The sequence below is a fragment of the Vidua macroura genome, chromosome 29 (genome assembly GCF_024509145.1).
Source record: "Vidua macroura isolate BioBank_ID:100142 chromosome 29, ASM2450914v1, whole genome shotgun sequence".
NCBI classification, from domain to species: Eukaryota; Metazoa; Chordata; class Aves; order Passeriformes; family Viduidae; genus Vidua; species Vidua macroura.
Window position 1 is genome coordinate 576419 of NC_071599.1, and position 22413 is coordinate 598831.

Below are 22413 nucleotides of genomic sequence, written 5' to 3' on the forward strand. Positions count from 1 at the left end.
ACTCACGGCCGCAGACCACGCCCCTTACAGTGGCCACGCCCCTCTCGCTGCGCGCTGCTCTCAGGGATTTGTAGTCCCCACCTCCCTCACGGCTCAGTATCTCGTAACCCGGCGCCTCCGTTTCCCAGCACTCCCTGCGTAGCGCCCGCACAGACCGCTGGGAGTCGTAGTCCAAACACCTAGAACACCCTGCTGTTGGCTCTGCCTGCTGAACTACAGATCCCGGCGTGCCGCGCGGCGGCGGCGGCGGCGGAGCGGCGGAGCGGGGAAGATGGCGGCGGCGGGCGCGGGGGCCGGGCCCGGGCCCGGGCCCGGCGCGGGACCCTCGGCCGGCGCCGGTGCGTCCAACCCGCGCAAGTTCAGCGAGAAGATCGCACTGCAGAAGCAGCGGCAGGCGGAAGAGACCGCGGCCTTCGAGGAGGTCATGATGGAGATCTGCTCCACACGGGTGAGGACGGGCCGCCGCGCCGGATGCGCCTCGGGGCGGGGGGGGCCGGGGCGGAGGGGCCGTGAGGGGCTGGGGGGGACCGGGGCTGAGGGGCTGGGGGGCCGGAGGAATCATGAGGGGCTGAGTGGGGTCTTGAGGAACTGGCGGGGGCCGTGATTTGGGGGGGGGGTCGTAAGGGGACGCGGGGGCGAGGGTGTGGGGGGGTTGGAGGGGTCGTGATGGGATGGGGGGGCGTGAGGGATTTGGGGAGGGGATTAGAGGGCACTAGGGAGGCTGCAAAGATGTTGGGGCGGCGTTTGAGGGCTCGAGGGGTGCTCTGAAGAATTTGGGTTGGGGGTAGAAGGGTCCGGGAGGGCTCTGAAGGGTTTGGGGGTGTTGGAGGCGGCTGTGAGGATTTTGGGGAGGGGATTAGCGGAGTTCAGGGGGGCTCCCGGTGGATCCCGGCGTGTCCCGTGTGCCGGCGCGGCTTCCAAGCGCAGCTCCAGGAATTGGGGTGGGAAAAGGATCCTTAATCCCTCGGATCCCACCCCACGTCCCCTCCGCAAAGCTCCGGGCTCTGTCCCTGTCCCCGGGAACCCTCGGGATCCCGGGAGATGCTCGGGTTGAGCTCGTTTGGACCTGGGCAAGGCAGGGAGGCGCTCCCGGGATGGGATCTGGGATAAATCCCACTCGGCAGCTCCGGAAAGGGCGAATGCTGGCCCCGAGGGATCTCAGGGAATCGGGAAGGCCGGGAATGCCCCAGATGTGCTTTCCTAGGCAGGGAAAGCATGGTCAGGAATTGCCTCCCGGAACCTGTGGGAATTTCGTGTCCGCCGTCCCGGGGTTTGGTGGAATTTGGTCCTTCCCAGCAAAACTGCAGGATGGAGGAGTGTGGAACCCGGAGCGACACGGAGAGGCTCCTCCAGGGGATGGGGGCAGCTCTGGGCCTGGGAAGATCCAGGGAATACCCAGCAGAGCTTTAAAAACCGGGAATTTTTGGCTTGGAGAGCCCCGTGGCTCCCGGCTCTGCGGGGACCCGGGATCTGGGATGTCCCTGTGACAGTGACATCCATGGAGAGTTTGGGGATGGGCTGGACCTTTCTGTCCCTTCCTGGGGAGTTTAGGAATGGGGTGGAGCATCCCTGGAGAGTTTGGGAATGGGCCAGATCCTCTGCCGTGCTTCCATCCCCGGGGATTTTGGGAAGCCTCTGCCGTGTTTGCAGAGCAAACAGCTGGTTAATGTGCAGTGGGACTGTCCTGATCCCTGCCTGGAACCATTCCTCCGGGAATTCACTCCCTGATCCCTCTCTGGGATGGCTCCTCTGGGAATTCCTTCCCTCATCCCTGGTTCCTGCGGGCTCCGTTCCCTGCGTGTGGCATCCGCAGCCCCCCAGTCTTTGCTCCGTGGTTCCTGGAGTTTTTCCCGGCTGTTTCGGAGCTGCTCCCAGATTCCAGGCTCCCGCAGGGATCCTGGCTCGGAGCTCGGTGCTCCATCCCAAGACCTTAAGCCCCAGCGCAGCTCCGGGCGCTAATCCCGCCAGCTGCTGCCTAAATCTCCTGGTTTGTTGGGTTGTTTTCCTTGCTTTTCCCTCTGGATCTGGATTTCCGTGGTTTTGCGCTCAGGAATTTGGTGTTTCCCATTTCTCAGCTGGTTTTTGGGCTTCAGCTTCTCTTTCCCTGGGACTTCTCCAGGCGCTGAGGAGCAACAGCTCTTGGGACCCCCAGGGACCCACAGCTCAAGAGGGAAAGGGGATTTGCAGGGGTTTAGCCCAGGAAAATGCTTCCTCCCTGTGGCTTTGATCAGGGGAACTCTGCTCCGTCAGGATGGGGGGATTGGGCCATGCCCTGGTGCTGGAGGGGTGGTGGGGGCCGTTCACTTTCCCAGGAATCCCGGGTGTTTTCGGGGATCCCGTTATCTCCCGCCGTGCTTTGCTGTGACTCCTTCCCCCGGCCTTGAGTCCTGCTCTGCGCTGGAATCTCCGGGATGGCCTTGGCGTGGATGAGGTGGAAAATCCCTCTGGATCCATGGGGATGGGCTGAACCCGGAGCCTGTTCGGGACAGGGGAGACGCAGGGGCTTCCAGACTCAGCCTCTGCTCCAGGAATGTGGAACAGGGATCCCCTCTTGTGATCCTGACCCTCATCCGTCCCGCTCTGGAGCGCCTGTGGATGCGGGGAGGGGCCGGATCCGATGTGTCCCCGCTGTGGGGAGCGATGTGTGTGGGAAGGGGAGTCTGGGTGTCCCAGGGTTTGTGACACCCCAAGACCCCCCCCTTGACATGTCCCCCCCTGTGTCCCCCCAGCTGCAGGCGCAGAAGCTGCGTCTGGCCCACAGCCGGGGGCCCTTCTACAGCGGCTCCCTGCCCAACGTCAACCAGATCGGCACTGGGGTTCCCGAATTCCAGGTGACTCCACGGCAGCATTGGGGCCCTGGGGATGGACGGGAACAAAGGGGTGTTCCCCAATCCCTTCACCCACTCCCACGACTCAAGGGGGAGCTTTCCCGGGTGGGCTCACCTGTTCCCCCTCTCCGCAGGGCCCGTCGCCGCTGGATTCCACGCGGAGCACGCGGCACCACGGGCTGGTGGAGCGCGTCCAGCGGGACCCACGCCGGATGATGTCCCCCCTGCGCCGCTACGTCCGGCAGATATCCTTTGTCCCGTGTCCCCAGCACTGTCCCCGGTGTTCCTGCCCTTCCCCGCGGGATTCGGGAGCTCCCCGTGTGCTCCTTAACGTGCCCCCCACATCGACAGCTCTCCCTATGGACCCACGTACCTGTCGCCTCCACCTGAGCCCAGCTGGAGGAGGTAATTCCCTGCTTTCCCTGGATCCCGAGTGCTCATTCCCATCCTGTTCCCATCCCGGAGGTTTGGGAGTGGAAGAGGCTCTGGCACAGGCACCATTCCTGGGAACTGGGATGGAGGGAGAGGGGTGGGGGAAGCTCCTGCCTCTCAGATTTTGGGATTGTCCCACAAAGTGGGGGTTTGAGGAGGAATTTCATCCAGGAAGAGGGGTCTGGCTGAGGGCAATCCCCAGGGATGGACAGGTGACAAGTCCGAGCTCCAGCTCTGTCCCTGGAGTGTCTCTGTTCCAGTATGGGGCGTGACAGCTGTGTCCCTGTCCCCATCCCATCCCCCTGCCATTCCCAGCCCTTCCATGTCAGGGAATGGGGTCGTGGATTACTGAGGGGTGCCCTGCCTCCCCCTTGGCTCCTTCCCCACCCCACTGCCTCCCTTGATCCCACTTTCTCCCTTCTCAGGACCATGCCCTGGAGCAATTTCCCCATGGAAAAAGGACACTTATTCCGGCTGCCGTCAGCTCTCAACAGGTAATGGATGGATTTATTCCGTTTTCTCCTTCTTCCCAAGCTGGGGTCCAGCCCTTCCTAGGGACCCCTGCAGAGGAGATGGCTCTGGGGACCCCTGGAGAGGCCCCGGGACCCCCCTGGGGAGGAGGTGGCCCCCGACTCCCCCTTGGGGCCCCCCGCTGGAGGGGTCCCCTGTGCCACAGCTGAACAATGTCCCTCTTCGTCACTCGTCCCAGCGGCCTTTTCCCAACCCTTCCCTGCCATCGTCAGCCTTGGAACAACTCATTGGGAACACCCTGGGTGCCCCCAGCCCCTAAAGAGTGCCCAGGGTGGTCCCATTGTCCCCCCACGCCGGAGGAGACGGGAGTGGAGCCGGTCTGGGTGCACAGGGAGAGGGATTCCCCGTGGGGAGGGGGCACAGGAATGGCAGGGGGGGCTGTCAGTGGAGTGGATCTGAGCCTGGATCCAGGTGGTTCTTCCCGTTTCCAGGACGAATTCCGACTCGGCGCTGCACACGAGCGTGATGAACCCCGCGCCCCAGGACGCCTACCTGGGCCCCTCGCAGGCCGGGCCCCCCCCCGGCCGCCGCGCTGGTGAGCTCCCCCCACACCCCCTGGGGGCTCTGGGGGGGTTCCAGGGCAGCCCCCTCCCCTTTGTGCTCCCCTGACCCTTCTGCTCCCCCACAGGTTTCCTGGACGGGGACTCGGATAGCAAAGGTGAGCATGCCACCCAGCTGTGTCCCCAGGTCCTCTCTGTGCCAGGGGGGGGCTCTGATGTCCACCCCTCTGTGTCCCCTCCTCCCACTGACCCCCTGTCTCCTTCCCAGTGTTTCTTTTCCAAGTGCCTCCCATTGAAGAGAACTTCGACGACAGCAAGCACTCGCTGAAGCCCTGGGACACCAAGAAGGTGGGTGGGGATGTCCCCGTGTGTCCCCCACTTTGTGTCCCCCAGCCCTGTGGCCTGGCCTGGCCTCATTCCCGTACTTTGATCCCACAGCTCTCGTCCTCCTCGGCCCGGCCACGCTCCTGTGAGGTCCCGGGAATCCAGTGAGTGCTGGGAGGGGCTGGGATGGGGAGGGGGATCCCAGGGAGGGGCTGGAGGTAGGAAAGGGGGATGTTTGGAAGCAGGTGGCTACTGGGGAGGGGCTGGAGCTGGGTAGGGGACACTGGGCAAGGGCTGCTGGGGGAGGCAGCCCCGCTTCTGCCCTGACCCTGTCTCTCCCCCCTTCCCCAGCATATTCCCATCCCCGGATCAACCTGCCAACGTGCCCCTCATGCCCTCGGCCCTCAACACGGGGGGGTCCCTGCCCGACCTGACCACGCTGCACTTCCCGTCCCCCCTGCCCACCCCCTTGGACCCTGAGGAGGCCCCATACCCCCCCCTGAGCGGGGGCAGCAGCACCTCCAACCTGGCCACCACCATGACCCACCTGGGCATCAGCGGCACTGGCAGCGTCGGGCTGGGCTATGACCCCCCAGGTGAGCCAAGACCCCCTCCCTGCACCGGGGGCACACAGAGGGGCCAGAGAGGATCCCAAAGATGGGAACTGGTGTGGGGGACGCGGGGAGCCTTGGCCAGCGTCCAACAAAGATGGGGACACAAAGACCCGACCCCCCCCCCCCCCAGGAGGTGTCCTGGGGTGGCTGTGGCAGCAGTCGGCAGCTCCAGGAATCCCAGTCTGGGTTGGAGCCTCGGCAGTCTGGGAGTGGGGTGGGGATGGGGTCCGATGGATCTGGGGCTCCTATGGGTGTGTGGGCGGAGCCCAGCTCCCGCCCTGTTGCCCTACGGGGTTCAATGGCATTGTGGGTCCTGTGGGGGCCTGGGGGAGCCCGGCTCTCATTCCCTGGGGTCTGATGGTGTCAGGGGTCTCGCAGGGGTCTGGGAGGAGCCCATCTCCCACCCCGGTGCCCCCTCACGCCGCTGTCCCCCTGCCCGGGGTGTGTGTCCGTCCCTGTGTCCGTCTCCATCGTTTTGGTCGCTCTGTCCCCCTCCATCCCCCTCCATCCCCCGGGAGCCCCACCCGGGCTGTCCCGGGGCTCGGGGCCGTGCCGGGGTAACGGTGCTCTCTGTTTTTGTCCCCACAGGACTCCCCTCACCTCTGCAGAGCTCCCTGAGTAACCCGTCCCTGCAGTCCTCCCTGAGCAATCCCAACCTCCAGGCCTCCCTGCGCAGCCCCTCACTCCAGGCCTCCCTTAGCAACCCCTCGCTCCAGTCCTCCCACAGCAGCTCCTCTATCCCCTCCTCTCTCTCCAACCAGTCCCTGCCTTCCTCCCTGTCCTCCTCGCTCTCCAACCCCTCGCTGCCCACGTCCCCCCGCAGCCAGCCCCTCCAGTCCTCACCCAGCAACCCCAGCCTGCCCTCGGGGCTGGGGGGCTCCTTCGCGGCCACCTCGCCACGCCGGCGGGTCCCGCTCAGCCCCCTGTCCCTGCCCGTGGCCGGCGACTGCAGACGGCAGCACCCCAAACAGTTCTCACCAACAATGTCACCCACATTGTCCTCCATCACCCAGGTACGCATCGTCCCCACGCTCCAGCGCCGCCGCCTCCTCTTCCTTGGCCTCTTCCTTGTCCTTTTCCTCCTTTCCCCTTCCTTCTCCTCCTCCTTGTCCCCTTCCTCCTCGTCCTCTTCCCCGTCCTCCTTCTTCTCGTCCTTCTTGTGTTCCTCTTCTTTGTTTTCTTTTTCTTCCTTCTCTTTCTCCTCTTCCCCATCCTTGTCCTTGTCTTGGACCTCATCATTGTCATCTGCCTCGTCTTCATCCTCCTCTTTGTCCTGCTTGTTCTCAACCTCCTCTTCCTCGCCCTCCTCTTCTTTCCCCTCCTCTTGCCCTTCACTTCTCGTCTCATTTCCATCCTCATCTCACCCACACCCCAGGGCCCCCCTTCACGCCCACCCCCTCCCCATGCTCAGGGCCATTGGGGGGGGACCCCCGAGTCCCTTCCAGGCCCCCCTCCCCTAAGAGGGGACCCCGGCCCACCCTGGGTCCGGGTGCAGCCGTGGCTGAGTTTGGGGGTCTCAGGGACGGCTCCTGCTGCCTGTGCCAGGGGGGCTGGGGGAGCCCCCCACCCTCGGGGGGGGCCACGCTGACCCCCCCATCCTCTCCCCACTGTCTCTGCAGGGCGTCCCCCTGGACACCAGCAAGCTGCCGGTGGAGCAGCGGCTCCCGCCCTACTCCTACGGACAGCCAGGAATGCTGCTGGGCTCCCAGGCCCCCCCGCGGGCCCCCGCGCCCCCCCCGCGCCCCTACAACCCTCCCTACGCCCCCGGCACCGCCCTGGGGCAGCCCCTGGCACAACCCCCCAGCGACTTCGGCCTGGGCAGCGTGAGTGGGGGCACGAGGGGGTGTGGGGACGGGGACGCGTCAGGAAGGTCCTTTGGGGGGGGGGGGCGGGATATGGGGTCAGGGGACCCTGCATGGGGGACATGGGGGTGGAGACCCTCTGGGTGGGTCACCAGGGGAGAGAGATGGGGGCAGGGGACCCTCCGTGGGGGTCTCCTCATGTGTCCCTCCCCACAGCTGGAGCAGTTCGGGATCGGGGAGAGCCCCCCCGGCAACAGCGGAGGGTTCCCCGAGGAGTTGGGGGCCCTGAGTTACCCCCCGAGCGAGGGGGGCTACGACCCCCCCGGCCTGAACCGCCCAAACCTGAGCAACTGCAGCCGCCACGGCCCCATCCCCAACATCATCTTCACAGGTGGGGGCTCCGTGGGGTGTCCTGGGGGAGCTGGGGGGGGTCTCTGGGGTGTCACGGGTGGGTGGGTGGGTGGGCTGGAGGCTCTGTGGGGTGGCACAAGGGCTGGGCTGGGCTGGGGGGGCCGGAGCATCACGGGAGGTGGGCTGAGGGTTTGGCATGATGCCATGGGGGGTGTTTGGCCCTGGGGTCTCCACAGGTCATCCCGGGGCATGCTGACCCCGGTGTCCCCTCCCCCCCCGCCCTTCCCCGCAGGCGACTCCCCCCCGGGGCTGTCGAAGGAGATCACGACGGCGCTGGCGGGGGTCCCGGGCTTCGAGGTGGAGGGGGGGTCCCTGGGGGGACTGGGGGGGCTGGAGGAGGAGCTGCGCATCGAGCCCCTGACGCTGGACGGGCTGAGCATGCTGAGCGACCCCTGCGCGCTGCTCACCGACCCCGCCGTCGAGGACTCCTTCCGCTCCGACCGCCTCCAGTGAGCCCGGGGGTGCCCCGGCTCCGCGCCCCCCCCCGCCATCCCCGCCCCCGGGGCCACCCCCCGGCCCCGCCGCCCCCTGCGCTCCCGCTGAAACGCCGGGAAAGGCCTGGGAAAGCTCCGGGAGAACCCCGGGAAAGGCGGGCATGGGCTGCCATGCCCGCGCCCCAAACCCGGCTGGAGGGAGCTGCGGCTGCCCCGGGCGGGGGGCGAGCGCCGCGACCCCCCCCAGTCCCTGCCTGCAGACCCCAGCGTCGCTGTTCTCCCGGGAAAACTCTGGGAAAAGTGGGCAGGGAGCTCCGTCCGGGCGGTGCCGGCCCCCATGGACCCTCCAAACTGGCTGTCAAGGGCTCTGACTGCCTCCAGTGAGCCCGGGGGGGCCCCGTGCCGCGCCCCCCCCCCCCCCCCCAAAAATTCCCACTCCGGGACTGCCCCTCGGCCACACCAGTCGCTGTCATGCTGGGAAAATCCTGGGAAGAGTGGGGAGGGGGTTCCAGCCACGGCTGTCAAGGGCTCCTCCTGCTCCATCTGACTCCAACGAGGCTGGGGGGGGGGTCCCCAGCACCCCCAGGTTCCCCCCCCCCAGCTCCCACCAGGCCCTGTTCTCCAGGAAAACCCCGGGACCACCTTGGAGTGGGGAAAATTGGGTGGGGGGGAGACAATCCAGGCACCCTGTGCCCCCCCAAAACAAGCCTGGGGGGTTCCACCCAGCACCCCTCCCCTAATTCCCACCCCCAGACCCGACCAGGCACCGTTCTCCTGGGAAAACCCTGGGAAAATCGGGGGGGGGGGGGGGCAATCCAGGCACCCCCATACCCCGGCAGAGGGGTCCCGGCCCCCCCCCCGGGGTGGCTGTACATAACCCCGTAGGTAGAGACCCCCGGGGGGGCTGGGGGGGGGGCTGCTTCTGCCTTTACTTTTATCATTTTTCCGGCTAATCATCATGTTTAAGGAGAAATCCCGCTCCCCCCCACAATATGTACCCCCAGCCCGCCCCCCCCCCCCCCCAAATTACCCAGCTGCCGGGGATGTGTAGAAAGCACTTGTAACTTTGCCCCGCCCCCCCAAAATTGCCCCCCCGGGGGAGCACGGTGGGGGCCCGTCCGCGGGTGGGGGGCCCTGGGCCCCCCCTGGAGGGAGCCAGAGTGATTTATTATTATTATTATTTTTTAAAATATATTCTATGTTAATTAAATCCCCCCCCTGCTGGCGTGTGGTTGATTTTGGGGGGGTTAAAAGGGGGGGGTTCAGCCCCTGCCAGGCCCTTGGGGTCACTTAGTGGGGAGGGAACAAGGGGGTCCCTTAATGGGGAAGGGGGCAAAAGGGGTCTCATTTTGGGGGGGCAGATAGGATCCCTTACACGGGGGGGGGGGGGTGAAAAAATGGGATCCCCCACTTTCCTTGGGGGCTCCTTGAGTTTCCTGGGGCGGGTTGGAGGGGTCTCTTAAGGGTCCTGGCAGTTTCTTTGGGATCTGGGGGCTTCTGAGGATCCGGAGGGTCCCGGGGGGGCGGCGGTGGGTCCCGGTACCGAGAGTCCTCCGCGCCGGCAGGGGGCGCTGTTGCGGGCGGGGGCCGGGCGGGGCGCGCGGTCGCGGCCCAGCGGCGCCCAAAGACGCGGCCCCGGCCCGGCCCGGCCCGGCCCGGCCCGCAGGTACCGGGCGGGGGGCACCCGGGGGGGCCGAGCTGGGGGTCCCGCGGGGCTGCGGGAGCTGCGGGGCCGGGTTTGGGGCCTGCGAAGCCGAGGGCCGCCTGTGGGGCCGGTGTGGGGGAGTCACCGGGGGGGACACGGGGATGCGGACCCCGCCGGGGGGGCCCACCGGGGCGGCCTTGGGGATGGGGAACCCTCCGGAGGGACACGGGGACAGAGGATCCTCCGGGTTACCGGGCGGGACACGGGGATGGGGGACCCTCCCCGGCCCTCCGCAGGAGGTGACCCCCCAGCCAGGGGCTGTCACTGTCCCCAGGGGGGGTCTGACCTCCCCTTCTGAGGGGCTGTCACTGCTCCCAGGCGGTTGTGACCCCTCGGTCCGGGGACCGTGACCTCCTTACCGGGGGCCAGGGCCCTTCCGGGGTCACGGTGCCGGCCCCGTGGCCCTGCAGGGTGTCCGCGGTGGGGTCGCGGCTGTGTCGCCCCCGCGGTGTGCGGGGCCCGGGGTGACGTGGGCAGCCGGGGCCTGGCTCCCGCTTCCTTCCCCTTTCCTGCTCGCCCCCGTTCTCCGGCTGCCGCCGCTCCAGGGCCTCCCCGCGGGCAAGCCGGGGGTGCCGCAGGCAGCGAGCGGGGCTGGGGATACTACGGGGGCTCTGGGGACAGGGGGGACATTGGGCACGGGGCGTGCTGCTGGGGCTGGGGGTGCTGGGGACAAAGGGGGGGGCACAGGAAGGGACCAGCTCCCCAAAGCAGGGGCGCAGCCCCAAACCGGAGGTGCCGCAGGGTGGGGGTCCTTCCTCCGAGCACTGCCGAGGGGACCTGCCCGTCTGGAAGGTCTGGGGGGCTCCCCGTGTCCCGCGGCGTGACCGGAAACCTCCTCCCTTCCCGTGCCCCGGGGCAGCGGCGGGGCCGGCGGCGCGGCGGGGGTGGTGGCACGGCCCGTGTCCCCGCAGATGCTGTGACAGCCATGTCGGACGAGAAGCCCCCCCAGCTCGTGGATTACTTCGTGGTGGCCGGGCTGGCGGAGGCGTCGCGGGCGCTAGAGGAGGAGCAGCAGCCGCGGCCGGCGCGGCCCGGGGAGCCCATCACGGACGTAGCCGTGATCATCCGCTCGCAGGGCGAGGAGGTGCCCCAGGGCTTCACCTGCATCGAGACCAGCACGTCGGGCCACCCCGTGGACCTCAACGCGGGGCTGCTCAACAACCCCCAGATGTTCCTGTGCTACAAACGCGGGAGGGACAAACCCCCCCTGATCGAGCTGGGGTGAGCGGGGAGGGACCCGAGTCCTGCTCTGGGTCACAGTAGCCCCGTGGGGTGGCCCCAGGCTGGGGAAAGAGTTTGGGAAGCTGGGAAAGAACCCGGAGGTGCCGCTGACAGCTCCTGGGGTTCCCCTCACCCCTCTCCCCTCTCAGGGTGCACTATGAGGGCAAGGACCGCCCGAAGCCGGGCTACCAGATCCTGGACACGACCCCCTACAGCCGCTCAGCCAACCTGGCCTCGGGGTCCCCGGGCCACCAGCGCACGTTCCTGACGTTCCGGCGCGCGGCCGAGCCCCCCGGCCACCACACGCTGGGGGTCACTGACATCTGCCTGGTGATGCCCAGCAAGGGCGAGAGCACCCCCCACACCTTCTGCCGCGTGGACAAAAACCTCAACACCAGCATGGTGGGTTTTTGGGGGGTGCTTCTTGTCCCCCCCCCGGTGGTGCCCAGCCCCTGCTGACCCCCAAAACCTCCTTGCAGTGGGGCCCCGCATTGTTCCTGTGCTACAAGATCGCCGTGGCCAAGGACAACACTCTGGTCTATGAGGCAGGTGGGGAGCTCGGGATGAGGGTTCTGGGTCCTCCCAGGGGAGCCAGAGTTGCTTATTGTCGTTATTTAAAAAAAATATTTTCTGTGCTGATTAACCTCCTCCAGCTGGTACAGGGCTGATTTGGGGGAGGTGCAGGAGCCCCTGGGTCTCCTCAGGGGGATTTGGGGAGCACAAGGTGGGGCCCTTCAGCTGCCCCAGCACCCCTTGGGGGGGCCTTGCCAGGCTTTTGGGACTGGAGTCACTTACTAGGGAGGGGGGACAATGGGGTCCCTTACTGGGGTGACAATGGGGTCCATTACTGGGGTGGCCGTGGGGTCTCTTCCTGGGGGTTGGGGGCAATTGGATTTTCATTTGGGGGGAAATTTTGAGGGCTGGTTTTGCAGAGCTGTGGGCACTCACCTGGCTGCCCCCTCCTCACTGGGGTGGGTGAGATGACCTGGGGGGGCTGATCCCGGTGTCCATGTGTCTGGGTGTCCGTGTGTCCATGCAGGGCTGCTGAGCCGCTACCCCGAGCAGGACAGTGAGTCCTTCCCACTGCCCGAGTCGGTGCCCGTGTTCTGCCTGCCCATGGGGGCCACCATCGAGAGCTGGCCCGTGGGCACCAAATACCCCTTGCCCGTCTTCTCCACCTTCGTCCTCACCGGCGCCTCGGGGGACAAGGCACGGCAGGACGGGGGGTCAGGGGGTGTGGGATGGGGTCCCCAGTGCCGTGGGAGGGGTGGGTTCCCGGATCTCAGCACCTCGTGGGACCGGGATCCCTCTGCCAAGGATTCCCAGTGCTGTGGGACAGGGATCGCTGTGCCAGGGGTTCCCATCCCTCATGGGACAGGGATTGTTGTGCCAGGGGTTCCCACGGCTGTGGGACCGAGATCCCTGTGCCAGGGGTTCTCAGTGCTGTGGGACCGGGATCCCAGTGCCAGGGGTTCCCATCCCTCATGGCACAGGGATCCCAGTGCCCGGGGTGCCCTGACAGCCATGCCCCGCAGGTGTATGGCGCCGCTATCCAGTTCCATGAGGCGTTCCCGCGGGAGCGGCTGTCGGAGGCGCAGGCGCTGCGCCTGGGGCTGCTCAGCGTGGTGGACCGGCGGCCAGTGCCCGGGCGCTCCCTGCACACCCGCAAGAGCATCTGCGTCCTGTCCCACTGGCCCTTCTTCGACGTCTTCCGCAAGTTCCTCATGTTCATCTACCGCTACTCCATCTCGGGCCCCCACGTGCTGCCCCTGGAGACGTGAGCGCGGAGAAGGGGGGGCTCCGGGGGGGCAGGGGCCCGCGGTCCTCGCCCCGCTGACGGGGCCACTCCGCCCGCAGGCACATCTCCCACTTCATGCACAACGTGCCCTTCCCGTCCCCGCAGCGCCCGCGGATCCTGGTCCAGGTGGGTCACCTGGTGGGGGGGGACTCACAGCGACCCCCAGCGCAGCGCAGCGTGTCCCTGTGTCCCCCACCACGCCTCCGTGTCCCCGCAGATGTCCCCGTACGACAGCCTGCTGCTGTGCCGGCCCGTGTCCTCCCCGCTGCCCCTCAGGTAGGACTGGGATGCTGGTGTGGGGGGAACGGGTGGGGAGGGGGCCGTGGGTGACCAGGTGATGTCGCCGCCCGCAGCGGGGCCAGTTTCCTGACGCTGCTGCAGAACCTGGGCCCCGACAATGCGGTGGCACTGCTGGTGGCCGTCCTCACCGAGCAGAAGCTGCTCATCCACTCCCTGCGCCCCGACGTCCTGACCAGCGTGGGCGAAGCCCTGGTGGCAGTGAGTGACTGCGGGGACACCGTGGGGACGCGCTGCCGCGGGGCTGGGGACCCGCCGTGCTGGGGATCCTGGTCCCACAGTGCCGGGCAGCTGTGGCACTGGGGATCGCCACCCCCTCAGCACTGGGGATCCCTGTCCTGCGGCATTGGGAGCGCTGATCCCGTAGCGCTGGGGACCTGCTGTGGAGATCTCCATGCCATGGTGCTGGGGATCCCTGTTTCGTGGTGCTGGGGACTCTCGTGCTGAGGACCCCGATCCACAGGACTGGCAGTCCCGGTCCCGTGCCATCGGTGATCCCGGTCCTACAGCTCTGGAGACCCTACCCCGCGGCGCTGGGCCCCCCGTCCCGCCTGGCGGGGGTCCTGCGGCGCTGACCACCCTCATCCTGTCCCCAGATGATCTTCCCCCTGCGCTGGCAGTGCCCCTACATCCCGCTGTGCCCACTGGCGCTGGCTGACGTGCTGTGTGCCCCCGTGCCCTTCATTGTAGGCATCCACTCCAGCTACTTCGACCTCTACGAGCCCCCACGTGATGTCATCTTCATCGACCTGGACACCAACACCATTTTCCAGTGAGTATCCCCCGGGCTGGGGGTGGGTGGGCCGTGCCGACGGTCCCGGAGGGAGTCCCAGGGGGTCCCGCCCTGCCCTTGTGCCTGTGCCCCCAGGAGTGAGGAGCGGAAGCTGCTGTCGCCGCGTGCGCTGCCCCGCAGGCCCTGCAAGGTGCTGCTGGCCTCGCTGCACAGCCTGTCCCAGCAGCTGGATGAATGTGAGTGGGGATCCTGGGGGTGTGCTGGGGGGCTCCAGGGCATCCCGGGGGGTTTTGGGGTCACCACATCCCCCACCTCTACTGTTATCATGGAGTTCTCCAAATTGGGAGTGACCCACTGGGGTCAAAGCCCATGCTGAAATGCCCCCCCCTTGCCTGGGAGCATTTTCCAAGTGGGATCAGAGCTGTGGCTTCATTCCCTCATTCCCTGGGCGTTGCTGCCCAACTGGCCCCACCCTGGGGGGACTCATCCGGCTGGTGCCAATGCCGTCCCGTCCGTGTCCCCGCAGTGCTGAGCGCGCCGGGCGAGGAGGAGCCGCCGGAGCTGGTGCTGAGCGACGCGGAGGCCGCAGGCGCGCGCCGGGCGCAGCTGGAGCTGGAGGCGCGGGCGGCCTTCCTGCGCTTCATGGCCTGTGCCCTGCGCGGCTACCGCTCCTTCCTGCGCCCCATCGCCCCTGCGCCCTCCCCGGCCGGCCGCCGACGCCGGCAGCCTCTTCGCTCTCCAGGGTGCGTGGGGGACGGGGTGGGTGGCGTGGGAGTGAAGCCGAGGGTGTGTCCCTATGAGTTCTGTCCTGTCCTGTTCTAGTTGTGTCTCATCTTCACCCAGTCCCATTTTGTGCATCCCGTTCTGTGCATCCCGTCCTGTGCATCCCATCCCACCCCATCCCACCCCATGGATCCCATCCCATCCCATGGATCCCATCCTGTGCATCCCATCCCATCCCATCCCATCCCATCCCATCCCATCCCATCCCATCCCATCCCATCCCATCCCATCCTGTGCATCCCACCCCATGGATCCCATCCCATCCCATGGATCCCATCCTGTGCATCCCATCCTGTGCATCCCACCCCATCCCACCCCAATGACCCCATCCCCTTGTCCCCTTGTCCCCGTGTCCCGCAGGGTTCCTGCGCTCCCGGGAACGGGCGTACCAGCGCTTCTATGGGCAGCTGCTGCGCACGCAGCTCTTCACGCAGTTCATCGAGGACTGCTCCTTCGCCAGTGACCGCGAGCCCTGCCTCGAGTTCTTCGACACCTGCGTCGACAAGGTGTCCTTGTGTCCCCTGCATGTGTCCCCTGTGTGTCCCTCACTCCCTGCCTTGAGTTCCTCACACCTGTGTCCACAAGGTGTGTCCCTGTGTCCCCTCCGCGTGTCCCTTCTGTGTCTCTTACTCCCCTCCTCGAATTCCTCACACCTGTGTCCACAAGCTGTGTCCATTTGTCCCTGCCGTGCCCCCGGTGACTCCGCCGCCCCTCCCCAGGTGCAGGTGGACCTGGAGAAGCCCGAGGACACGCCCCTGATGGAGCTGGATGACCCCCGTGGTGGGGAGCACACGGTGTTCATCACCCCCCCGGAGCAGCCGGCGGGGCCGGATGGAGCCGAGCCCCCCGCACGCTACAGGTGAGACCCCTGGGCCCTCCCTGCGTCTCCCCCTCCCCAAACCCCCCTCACCCGTGCCCCCCCCCCCCCCCCCCAGGTATGACGGGTTCCCCACGCTGCGCCCGGAGCTGCTGGAGCCCCCCAGGGACCCGCTGGTGGCCCAGCTGTGCCAGGCCCGGAGCAGTGCCCCGAGCAGCCCCGCCCCACGCCGCACCAAGCAGGTGAGGCACAGCACCTGGGCATGGCTGCCTGTGACACCTGGACAGGTGCCCAGGTGGGACAACACGTGGCTGAGTGTCCCCATGAGCTGTGACACCTGGGCAGGTGCCCAGATGGCACAACACTTGCACAGGTGTCGACAGCTGGACGGGTGCGCACCTGGGCACGGTGCTGAGGAGCTCAGCTCCCATTCCCTGACTCTCCCTCGTCCCCGGTGTCCCCAGGAGATGAAGGTGGCCCAGCGGGTGGCCCAGAAGTCTTCGGCGGTGCCAGAGCTTTGGGCACGGTGCCTGCTGGGCCACTGCTACGGGCTCTGGTTCCTGTACCTGCCCACCCACGTGCGCGCCGCCCCCGCCAAGCTCCACGCGCTCCAGCTCGCCTATGACGTCCTGCGCAAGATGGAGCAGCACAAGGTGGTGCTGCCCGACGAGGTGGGTCAGGTCCTGCTCCACATCCTCCTGGGAAAGGGGATCTGCTGCTGGAATGGAGGTGCTGGAGTCACCGGGCCTGGAGGTGTGCAGGGAACGGCCGGTGCTGTGTCCAGTTCTCAGGGCAGGAGGGACATGGAGGGGCTGGAGCACGTCCAGAGAAGGAGAAGGGGCTGGAGCAGCAGGAGAAGGGAATGGAGAGCTCCTGAGGGAGCTGGGAAGGGGCTCAGCCTGGAGAAAAGAAGGCTCAGGGGGGACCTTGTGGCTCTGCACAACTCCTGACAGGAGGGGACAGCTGGGGGGCTGCTCCCAGGGAACAGAGGAGAGGGAACGGCCTCAGGCCAGGCCAGGGGAGGCTCAGGGTGGATATTTGGGAAAATTCCTCTTGGAAAGGGCGGACAGGCCTTGGAAGGGGCTGCCCAGAGAGGTTTGGAGTGGCCACCCCTGGATGTTGCTCTGGGTGACCAGGTGGGGATTGGGCACAGGTGGGTCCTGTGGTCAGGGACCACCACTCTGTGGTCCTGGGGCTCTTTGCCCCCTGGCTAACTGTGGGGTTCCGTGGCTGGAGCAGTGGCCGGGGTGCCCCAGGCTGACGTGGAGGTGTCCCCCCAGGTGTGTTACCGCATCCTGATGCAGCTCTGCGGGCAGTACGGGGAGCCCGTGCTGTCCGTGCGCGTCCTGCTCGAGATGAAACGCGCTGGCATCGTCCCCAACACTGTCACCTATGGCTACTACAACAAGGTGACCCCGAGGGGCTGCCCGTGAGGTGGGGAGGTCCTGGTGGTGGGGGGGGGGGGGTCCCCTGGCCACTCCTGACCCCCCCCAACCCGCCCTGTGTTCCCCTGGCAGGCGGTGCTGGAGAGCAAGTGGCCGGCGGGGACCCAGGGCGGGCGGCTGCGCTGGGCCAAGCTGAGGAACGTGGTGCTGGGGGCGGCGCAGTTCCGGCAGCCCCTGCGGCAGCGGGAACGCCGGAGCGCCGGCGGAGACCCCCCGGGTGAGGGGCGTGGGGGGAATGGGGGGATGTCGTCACCCCCTCTGGGTCCCCTCGCAGGTGATCGAGCCCCTCCGAGTATCTCGGGGGTTTGGGGGAGACCCCCGTGATTGTCCCCTCCTGCCAGGGCCTGAACCCCCCTGGGGTGGGGGAGTGTTATGGGGGTCGAGGAGGGGCTAACCCAGGTTGGGGGGGTGTTATGGGGGTCCATGGGGGGCTAACCAAGGTTGGGGGTTTTATGGGGGTCGAGGGGGGGCTAACCAAGGTTAACCAAGTAGAAACTAGAGAAAACGATATTTTTTAAACTGTATGAATTCGTTAACCTAACACATCTAAACCACAGGAATATAAAACTTTAGTCAGTACTAGTACAACAGTACACAGTAATGCCATCAGGATCCGTAAGAACAAAATCTGTTTCTATTACTAGTGTAACAAGAAGATCACAAAATTTCGCTTCAGTAAAAGCTAAAGTGAGCTAAAAATGAGTAAAAAAAAGGAGTAAAAATGAGTAAAAAACACACTCTTTTGTAACTAGCCCCAAAACCCCCATACATTTTAAGCATAAACTTCAAAAGTTTATGCTTGAAAGTAGGTATTTCAAAGTAGGTATTTCAAACACCCAAAAAAACTCAAGTAAGCATTTAAAATAACTACTATAAAACCAAAAGACTCCAAACAATTGAACAACTCACCTAGACTATCAGAAAACCCACCTGCAGTAAGACTCTTGAAAGCAGAGCAACTACAATTACCAATTACCACCTCGACAATACATCAACAGTACTGAACAGATCAAAACACCTTAATCCCCACTCACAAAATAACGGGGGGGGGTGTTATTGGGGGGGGGGGCTGCTGTCCCTGACCCCTCTGTCCCCCGCAGATGACCGGGTCCCCCCCACCCCGCGCCCCCCTCTGCAGCGCCAGACCACCTGGGCGGGTCGGAGCCTCCGGGACCCTGCCCCGGCGCCGCGGCTAGTGAAGAGCGGCAGCCTCAGTTTCCCCGGCACCGCCCGGGGCGAGGGGGCGGCCCGGGAGAGGCCGGGGGAGCCCCCTTTGCTCCCCGCGACCCCCACCCCGCCGCCCCCCCCGCCCGCGGGGCCCACCCGGCTCGGCCGACGGGAGCCTCTCGGACATCGCCACGGACGACAGCGGCGGGGACGAGGGTCCGGCCGGGGGTCCCGGGGGGGGTCCCGGCGGGGCGACCCCGCGCCGGGGGCTGGCGGCCAAGCTGCAGCAGTTGCTGTCGCCCGGCAAGCGGCCCCCCTCGCGGCCCGCAGAGCCCCCCCGGGAGCCCGGGGCACGCCGGGGGTCGGAGCAGCGGGACGGGGACCCCTCCTCACGCCGCAGCCCCGCCGAGAGCCTGCTGCGGCCCCGGGAGCGCCCCGAGTCCACGGCGTCGGAGGTAGCGGGGCTCCGGTTGTCACTGTGTGTTGCTGTCCTGTCTGTCCCTCTGTCCCCCCACGTGACCGCCGTGTCCCCCCCGCCCAGAGCTCCGTGTCCCTGGGCAGTGAACTGGACCTGTCTGATGCCTCGGGGGGCAGCACCGGGGCCCCCAAATCCACAGAGCCCTGCATGGATGGGGCAGCGGGGACAGAGCCCCCCGCCCTGGAGGTGAGAAACGGGGGGGGGGCACAGGGGTTTGGGGGGGCAGAGCTCACGTCTGGGGGGCAGAGCTCAGGTTTGGGGGGCAGAGCCCAGCTCGGGCCCGAGTGACCGGTGTCCCCCAGGTGCTGCTGTCCAGCTGCTCGCGCTGCCCGGGCTGTGCAGGGCTCGTGTTCGACGAGGAGCTCATGGCCGGCTGGACCTCGGACGACTCCAACCTCAACACCTCCTGCCCCTTCTGCTCACGCTCCTTCGTGCCCTTCCTGAGCATCGAGATCCGCGACTTCCGACGGCCCCCCAGGTGCCACCCTTGGGGACCCCCCCGGGGACACCCCCAGACAACCTCAGGGACCCCCATCCCCTGCCTTCCCGATGTCCCCGAGGTGTCCCCGATGCCCCTCTTTGCTCCCCTCTTTCCATCCACCCTTTGGGGGGTTCCCCAGTGCCCCCCATTCCCGTGACCCCCCCCCCCCCGTCTTTCCTGCAGCCCCCCCGGGGCCGGCCCGGTGCCCCCCTCCCCGCAGGGGCCGGTGCTCAGCGACCGCCGGCGCTGCCTCGAGCTGGATGAGACCCCCGAGCTCTGCAACGGCTGCGCCGACACCCCGGTACCGGGGGGACGCCGGAGTGGGGGGCTGGGAACAGGGAGGGGGGCTCCCTCACCCCTGAAATTTGGGCTTGGGAGAGTCCCAGACAGAATTTGAGGGCACCGGCGGTCCCTGACGGTGCTTTGGTGGTTCTGGGCTGGGCAGGGGGTCCCTCAGCACCACAGTTTGGGGGTCCCAAGTGCCAGTGAATTCCAGGGCTGGGCAGGGGGTGTCCCCCCCACTCTTAATTTGGGGGTTCCAAGTGTGTCCCCCCCATTCCCAGGTCCCAGTGCATTGCAGGGCTGGGCAGGGGGGTCCCTCATCACCACAATTTGGGGGTTCCCCCCGTTCTCAGGTCCCGGTACATTCCAGGCCTGGGCAGGGGATCCCTCAGCACCACAATTTGGGGGTCCCCATCCATTCCCAGGTCCTGGTGCATTCCAAGGCTGGTCAGGGGGTTCCTCAGCACCACAATTTGGGGGGTCCCAAGTCCCAGTGAATTTCCCCCTCTAATTTGGGGGTCCCAAGTGTGTCCCCCTCATTCCCAGGTCCTGGTGCCTTGCAGGGCTGGGCCGGGAGTCCCTCAGCACCACAATTTGGGGGTCCCAAGTCCCAGTGAATTCCAGGGCTGGGCAGGGGGTGTCCCCTTCCTTTAATTCGGGGGTCCCAAGTGTGTCCCCCCCCTGCACAGCCCCCGGGGCGCCAGGAGCGCGTGGCCTTCGCCTACCTGAGCCCGCTGGTGCTGCGCAAGGAGCTGGAGAGCCTGGTGGAGAACGAGGGCGGGGAGCTGCTGGCGCGCCCCGAGCTCGTGGACAGCCACCCCATCATCTTCTGGAACCTCGTGTGGTACTTCCAGCGCCTGGCCCTGCCCAGCAACCTCCCCCTGCTGCTGCTGGGCTCCCAGCACGCCCCCCGCGACCCCCAGGTGGGTTTTGGGGGTGCTGCCAGGGGCTGGGGGTGGATCTGGGGGGGTCGTTCCCGGTGCTGAGCCCCCCTCCCCACCCTGTCCTGCAGCCCTCCGAGCCGTCCCGTGTGCGCGTGCGGCTCCTGTGGGATGTGCTGAGCCCTGACCCCGAGAGCTGCCCCCCGCTCTACATCCTCTGGAGGCTGCACAGTGAGGGGGGAGAGGGGATGGGACTGGGGTGGGGGAGTGGGGATGTGGGACTGGGGGATGGGATTGGAGATATGGGATTGGGAATGTGGGAATGGGGATGAGATTGGGGGGTAGGATTGGGGATATGGGATTGGGGATATGGGATTGGGGGTATGGGATTGGGAATGTGGGATTTGGGATATGGGATTGGGGGATGGGATTGAGGGGATGGGATTGGGGATGTGGGATTGGGGGATGGGGGATTGGGGATTTGGGGACACTGGGGTCACTCTGGGGTCACTCTTTGGGGTCCCCCAGGTAACGTCCCCCCACGGCTGCACCCCTGGGGCCCCCCAGCCCCCCCATTCTCGCTGACCTTCCTCGAGGCCCTGCTGAGCCACGTGGGGCTCAACGAGGTGCACAAAGCCATCGGGCTCTTCCTGGAGACCCTGGCGGCGCCCGGAGCCCCCCGGACCCTGCACAGGTACAGACAGACCCCCCCAAATCCCCCCCCAAATCCCCCCAAAATCCCCTCATGGCTCCTCCTCCAGGAGCATCTACCGGGAGCTGCTGTTCCTGACGCTGGCGGCACTGGGCCGGGAGCACACCGACATCGGTGAGGGGGGCTGGGGGGCTCAGGGGGGGCTCAGGGGGCACCTGGGGAGGCTGGGGGCTCGGGGGGGCAGGGAGGGGGCACAGAGGGTTCCCCCAGTGGGTCTGGGGGGAACCATGGGGGTTCAGGGGGCTCAGAGGGACACGGGGTCTCAGTGTGTGGTTGGGGGGGGACACGGGGATCCAGGGGGCTCAGGGAGCACCTGGGGGGGTTCAGGGGGGCTCAGGGTATGTTCAGGGGGTCCAGAGGGGGCTCAGGGGACACCTGGGGGTTCAGGGGGCTCAGGGGGGGACACGGGGGGCTCAGAGTGTGTTTGGGGGGACACGGGGGGGCTCAGGCGGACACAGGGGGTGGCACAGAGGGACACGGTGGCTCTGGGGGGAACCACGGGGGTTCAGAAGGACACGGGGGGCTCAGGGGGCTTGGGGGGGACACGGGGGGCTCAGGGTGTGTTCGGGGGGGGGCACACGGGGGTCCAGGGGACACTGAGGGTCTGGGGGAACTCTGGGCTGAGCCCCTGCCCTGCCCCCCCAGCCGCCTTTGACCGCCGGTACCGCTCGGCGCTGGGGAAGCTGGGGGGGGCCCTGGGCCGGGACGAGCTGCGGCGGCGGCGGGCGCAGCCCCCCAGCGCCAAAGCCTCTGACTGCCGCCGCACCTTCGGGGCGCCCCCCGAGTGCTGAGCACCGAGAGACCCCCCCCGGGCCAGACAGCGGGAAAAGAGACCCCCGGGAACCCCCCCAAATGCACCGGGGTAGGAGGAAAACACCTCAGTGTTATATAGGAGCTCCCCAAGGGGACCCCAAAGTGCAACAGGGAATCCCCGAGTGTTGGGGGAGGGCTGAGATGGGGAAGGGACCCCCCAAGACCCCCCTCAAATGCTCCAAGGTGGGGAAGGGACCCCCAGGATCCCCCTCAAATGTGCCGGGGGGGAGGAAAACCCCCCAGTATTAGATAGGAGCTTCCCAGGGGACCCCAAAGTGCGACAGGGACCCCCTGAGTATTGGGGGAGGGCTGAGATGGGGAAGGGAACCCCAAGACCCACCTCAAATGCTCCAAGGTGGGGAGAAGGGACCCCCCCCGCAATCGCCAGGCTCACGACGGGTTTTATATGTCAGTGTTAATATATTTTTATTTATTTATTCAGCCCCCAGAGTGAGAGCGCGGGTGGGACGGGCAGGGGCGGCTCTGGGGGGGTTCCTCCTCCTCATTTCTGCCTCGGTTCTCACCCCGGGGGGGGGTTGGGGGTGTTTTTCCCCCTCCCTCAGTTGGTGCCAGGGCAGCTGCGGGGGAGTCTGGGTTTGTCCCCCCCGGGCGGGTTTGGTGGCCATTGGGGGGGGTTCGGGGCCGCCCCCTCCCCTTGCACTGTGCAATAGCAGCCCCCGCCCCAGGGGCCTGTAAATAAAAGCTGCTGCGGTATTTTCCTCGCTGCCTCCAGGACGGTTTTTCTTCCTGGGGAGGTTCTGAGGGTGCGGAGACCCCCGGGCGCGGCGGCGGGGGGGAGGTGAGGCCGGGTCCGCCATCTTGGACCCTGGCACGGCCCGGGCGCTGCCCTCAGGCCGCCATCTTGGAGCCTGGCACAGGCCATGAGGCCTCGCGGCCGCCGGGCCCCTCGCGCTGCCGCCTCGC

General features: G+C 66.8%; 2 protein-coding genes across 2 annotated transcripts; both read left to right on the plus strand.

Moving 5' to 3' along the window:
- Positions 1 to 271: 271 nt before the first annotated feature.
- CRTC2 (CREB regulated transcription coactivator 2) lies at positions 272 to 7987 on the plus strand. The gene is made up of 14 exons (XM_054000924.1): positions 272 to 448; positions 2730 to 2831; positions 2963 to 3073; positions 3172 to 3233; positions 3686 to 3754; positions 4223 to 4326; positions 4420 to 4449; positions 4560 to 4639; positions 4730 to 4779; positions 4967 to 5211; positions 5818 to 6242; positions 6849 to 7052; positions 7248 to 7422; positions 7675 to 7987. Exons 1-14 carry the CDS (start codon positions 272 to 274, stop codon positions 7893 to 7895), a joined length of 2055 nt encoding a protein of 684 aa, XP_053856899.1. The 3' UTR covers positions 7896 to 7987.
- Positions 7988 to 9476: 1489 nt separating this feature from the next.
- DENND4B (DENN domain containing 4B) lies at positions 9477 to 22208 on the plus strand. Its single transcript, XM_054000915.1, is given in 30 exon segments — positions 9477 to 9542; positions 10493 to 10802; positions 10952 to 11204; positions 11282 to 11351; positions 11842 to 12011; positions 12338 to 12579; positions 12660 to 12726; positions 12818 to 12876; positions 12954 to 13098; positions 13494 to 13669; positions 13766 to 13866; positions 14157 to 14332; positions 14334 to 14373; positions 14774 to 14919; positions 15133 to 15272; positions 15349 to 15472; positions 15695 to 15901; positions 16511 to 16639; positions 16748 to 16892; positions 17776 to 17963; positions 17965 to 18297; positions 18384 to 18506; positions 18623 to 18798; positions 18985 to 19102; positions 19773 to 20006; positions 20096 to 20195; positions 20493 to 20658; positions 20726 to 20790; positions 21322 to 21591; positions 21766 to 22208. Coding segments are annotated over 28 exon segments (4335 nt in total). The 5' UTR covers positions 9477 to 9542; positions 10493 to 10506; the 3' UTR covers positions 21468 to 21591; positions 21766 to 22208.
- The last annotated feature ends 205 nt before the right edge of the window (positions 22209 to 22413 follow it).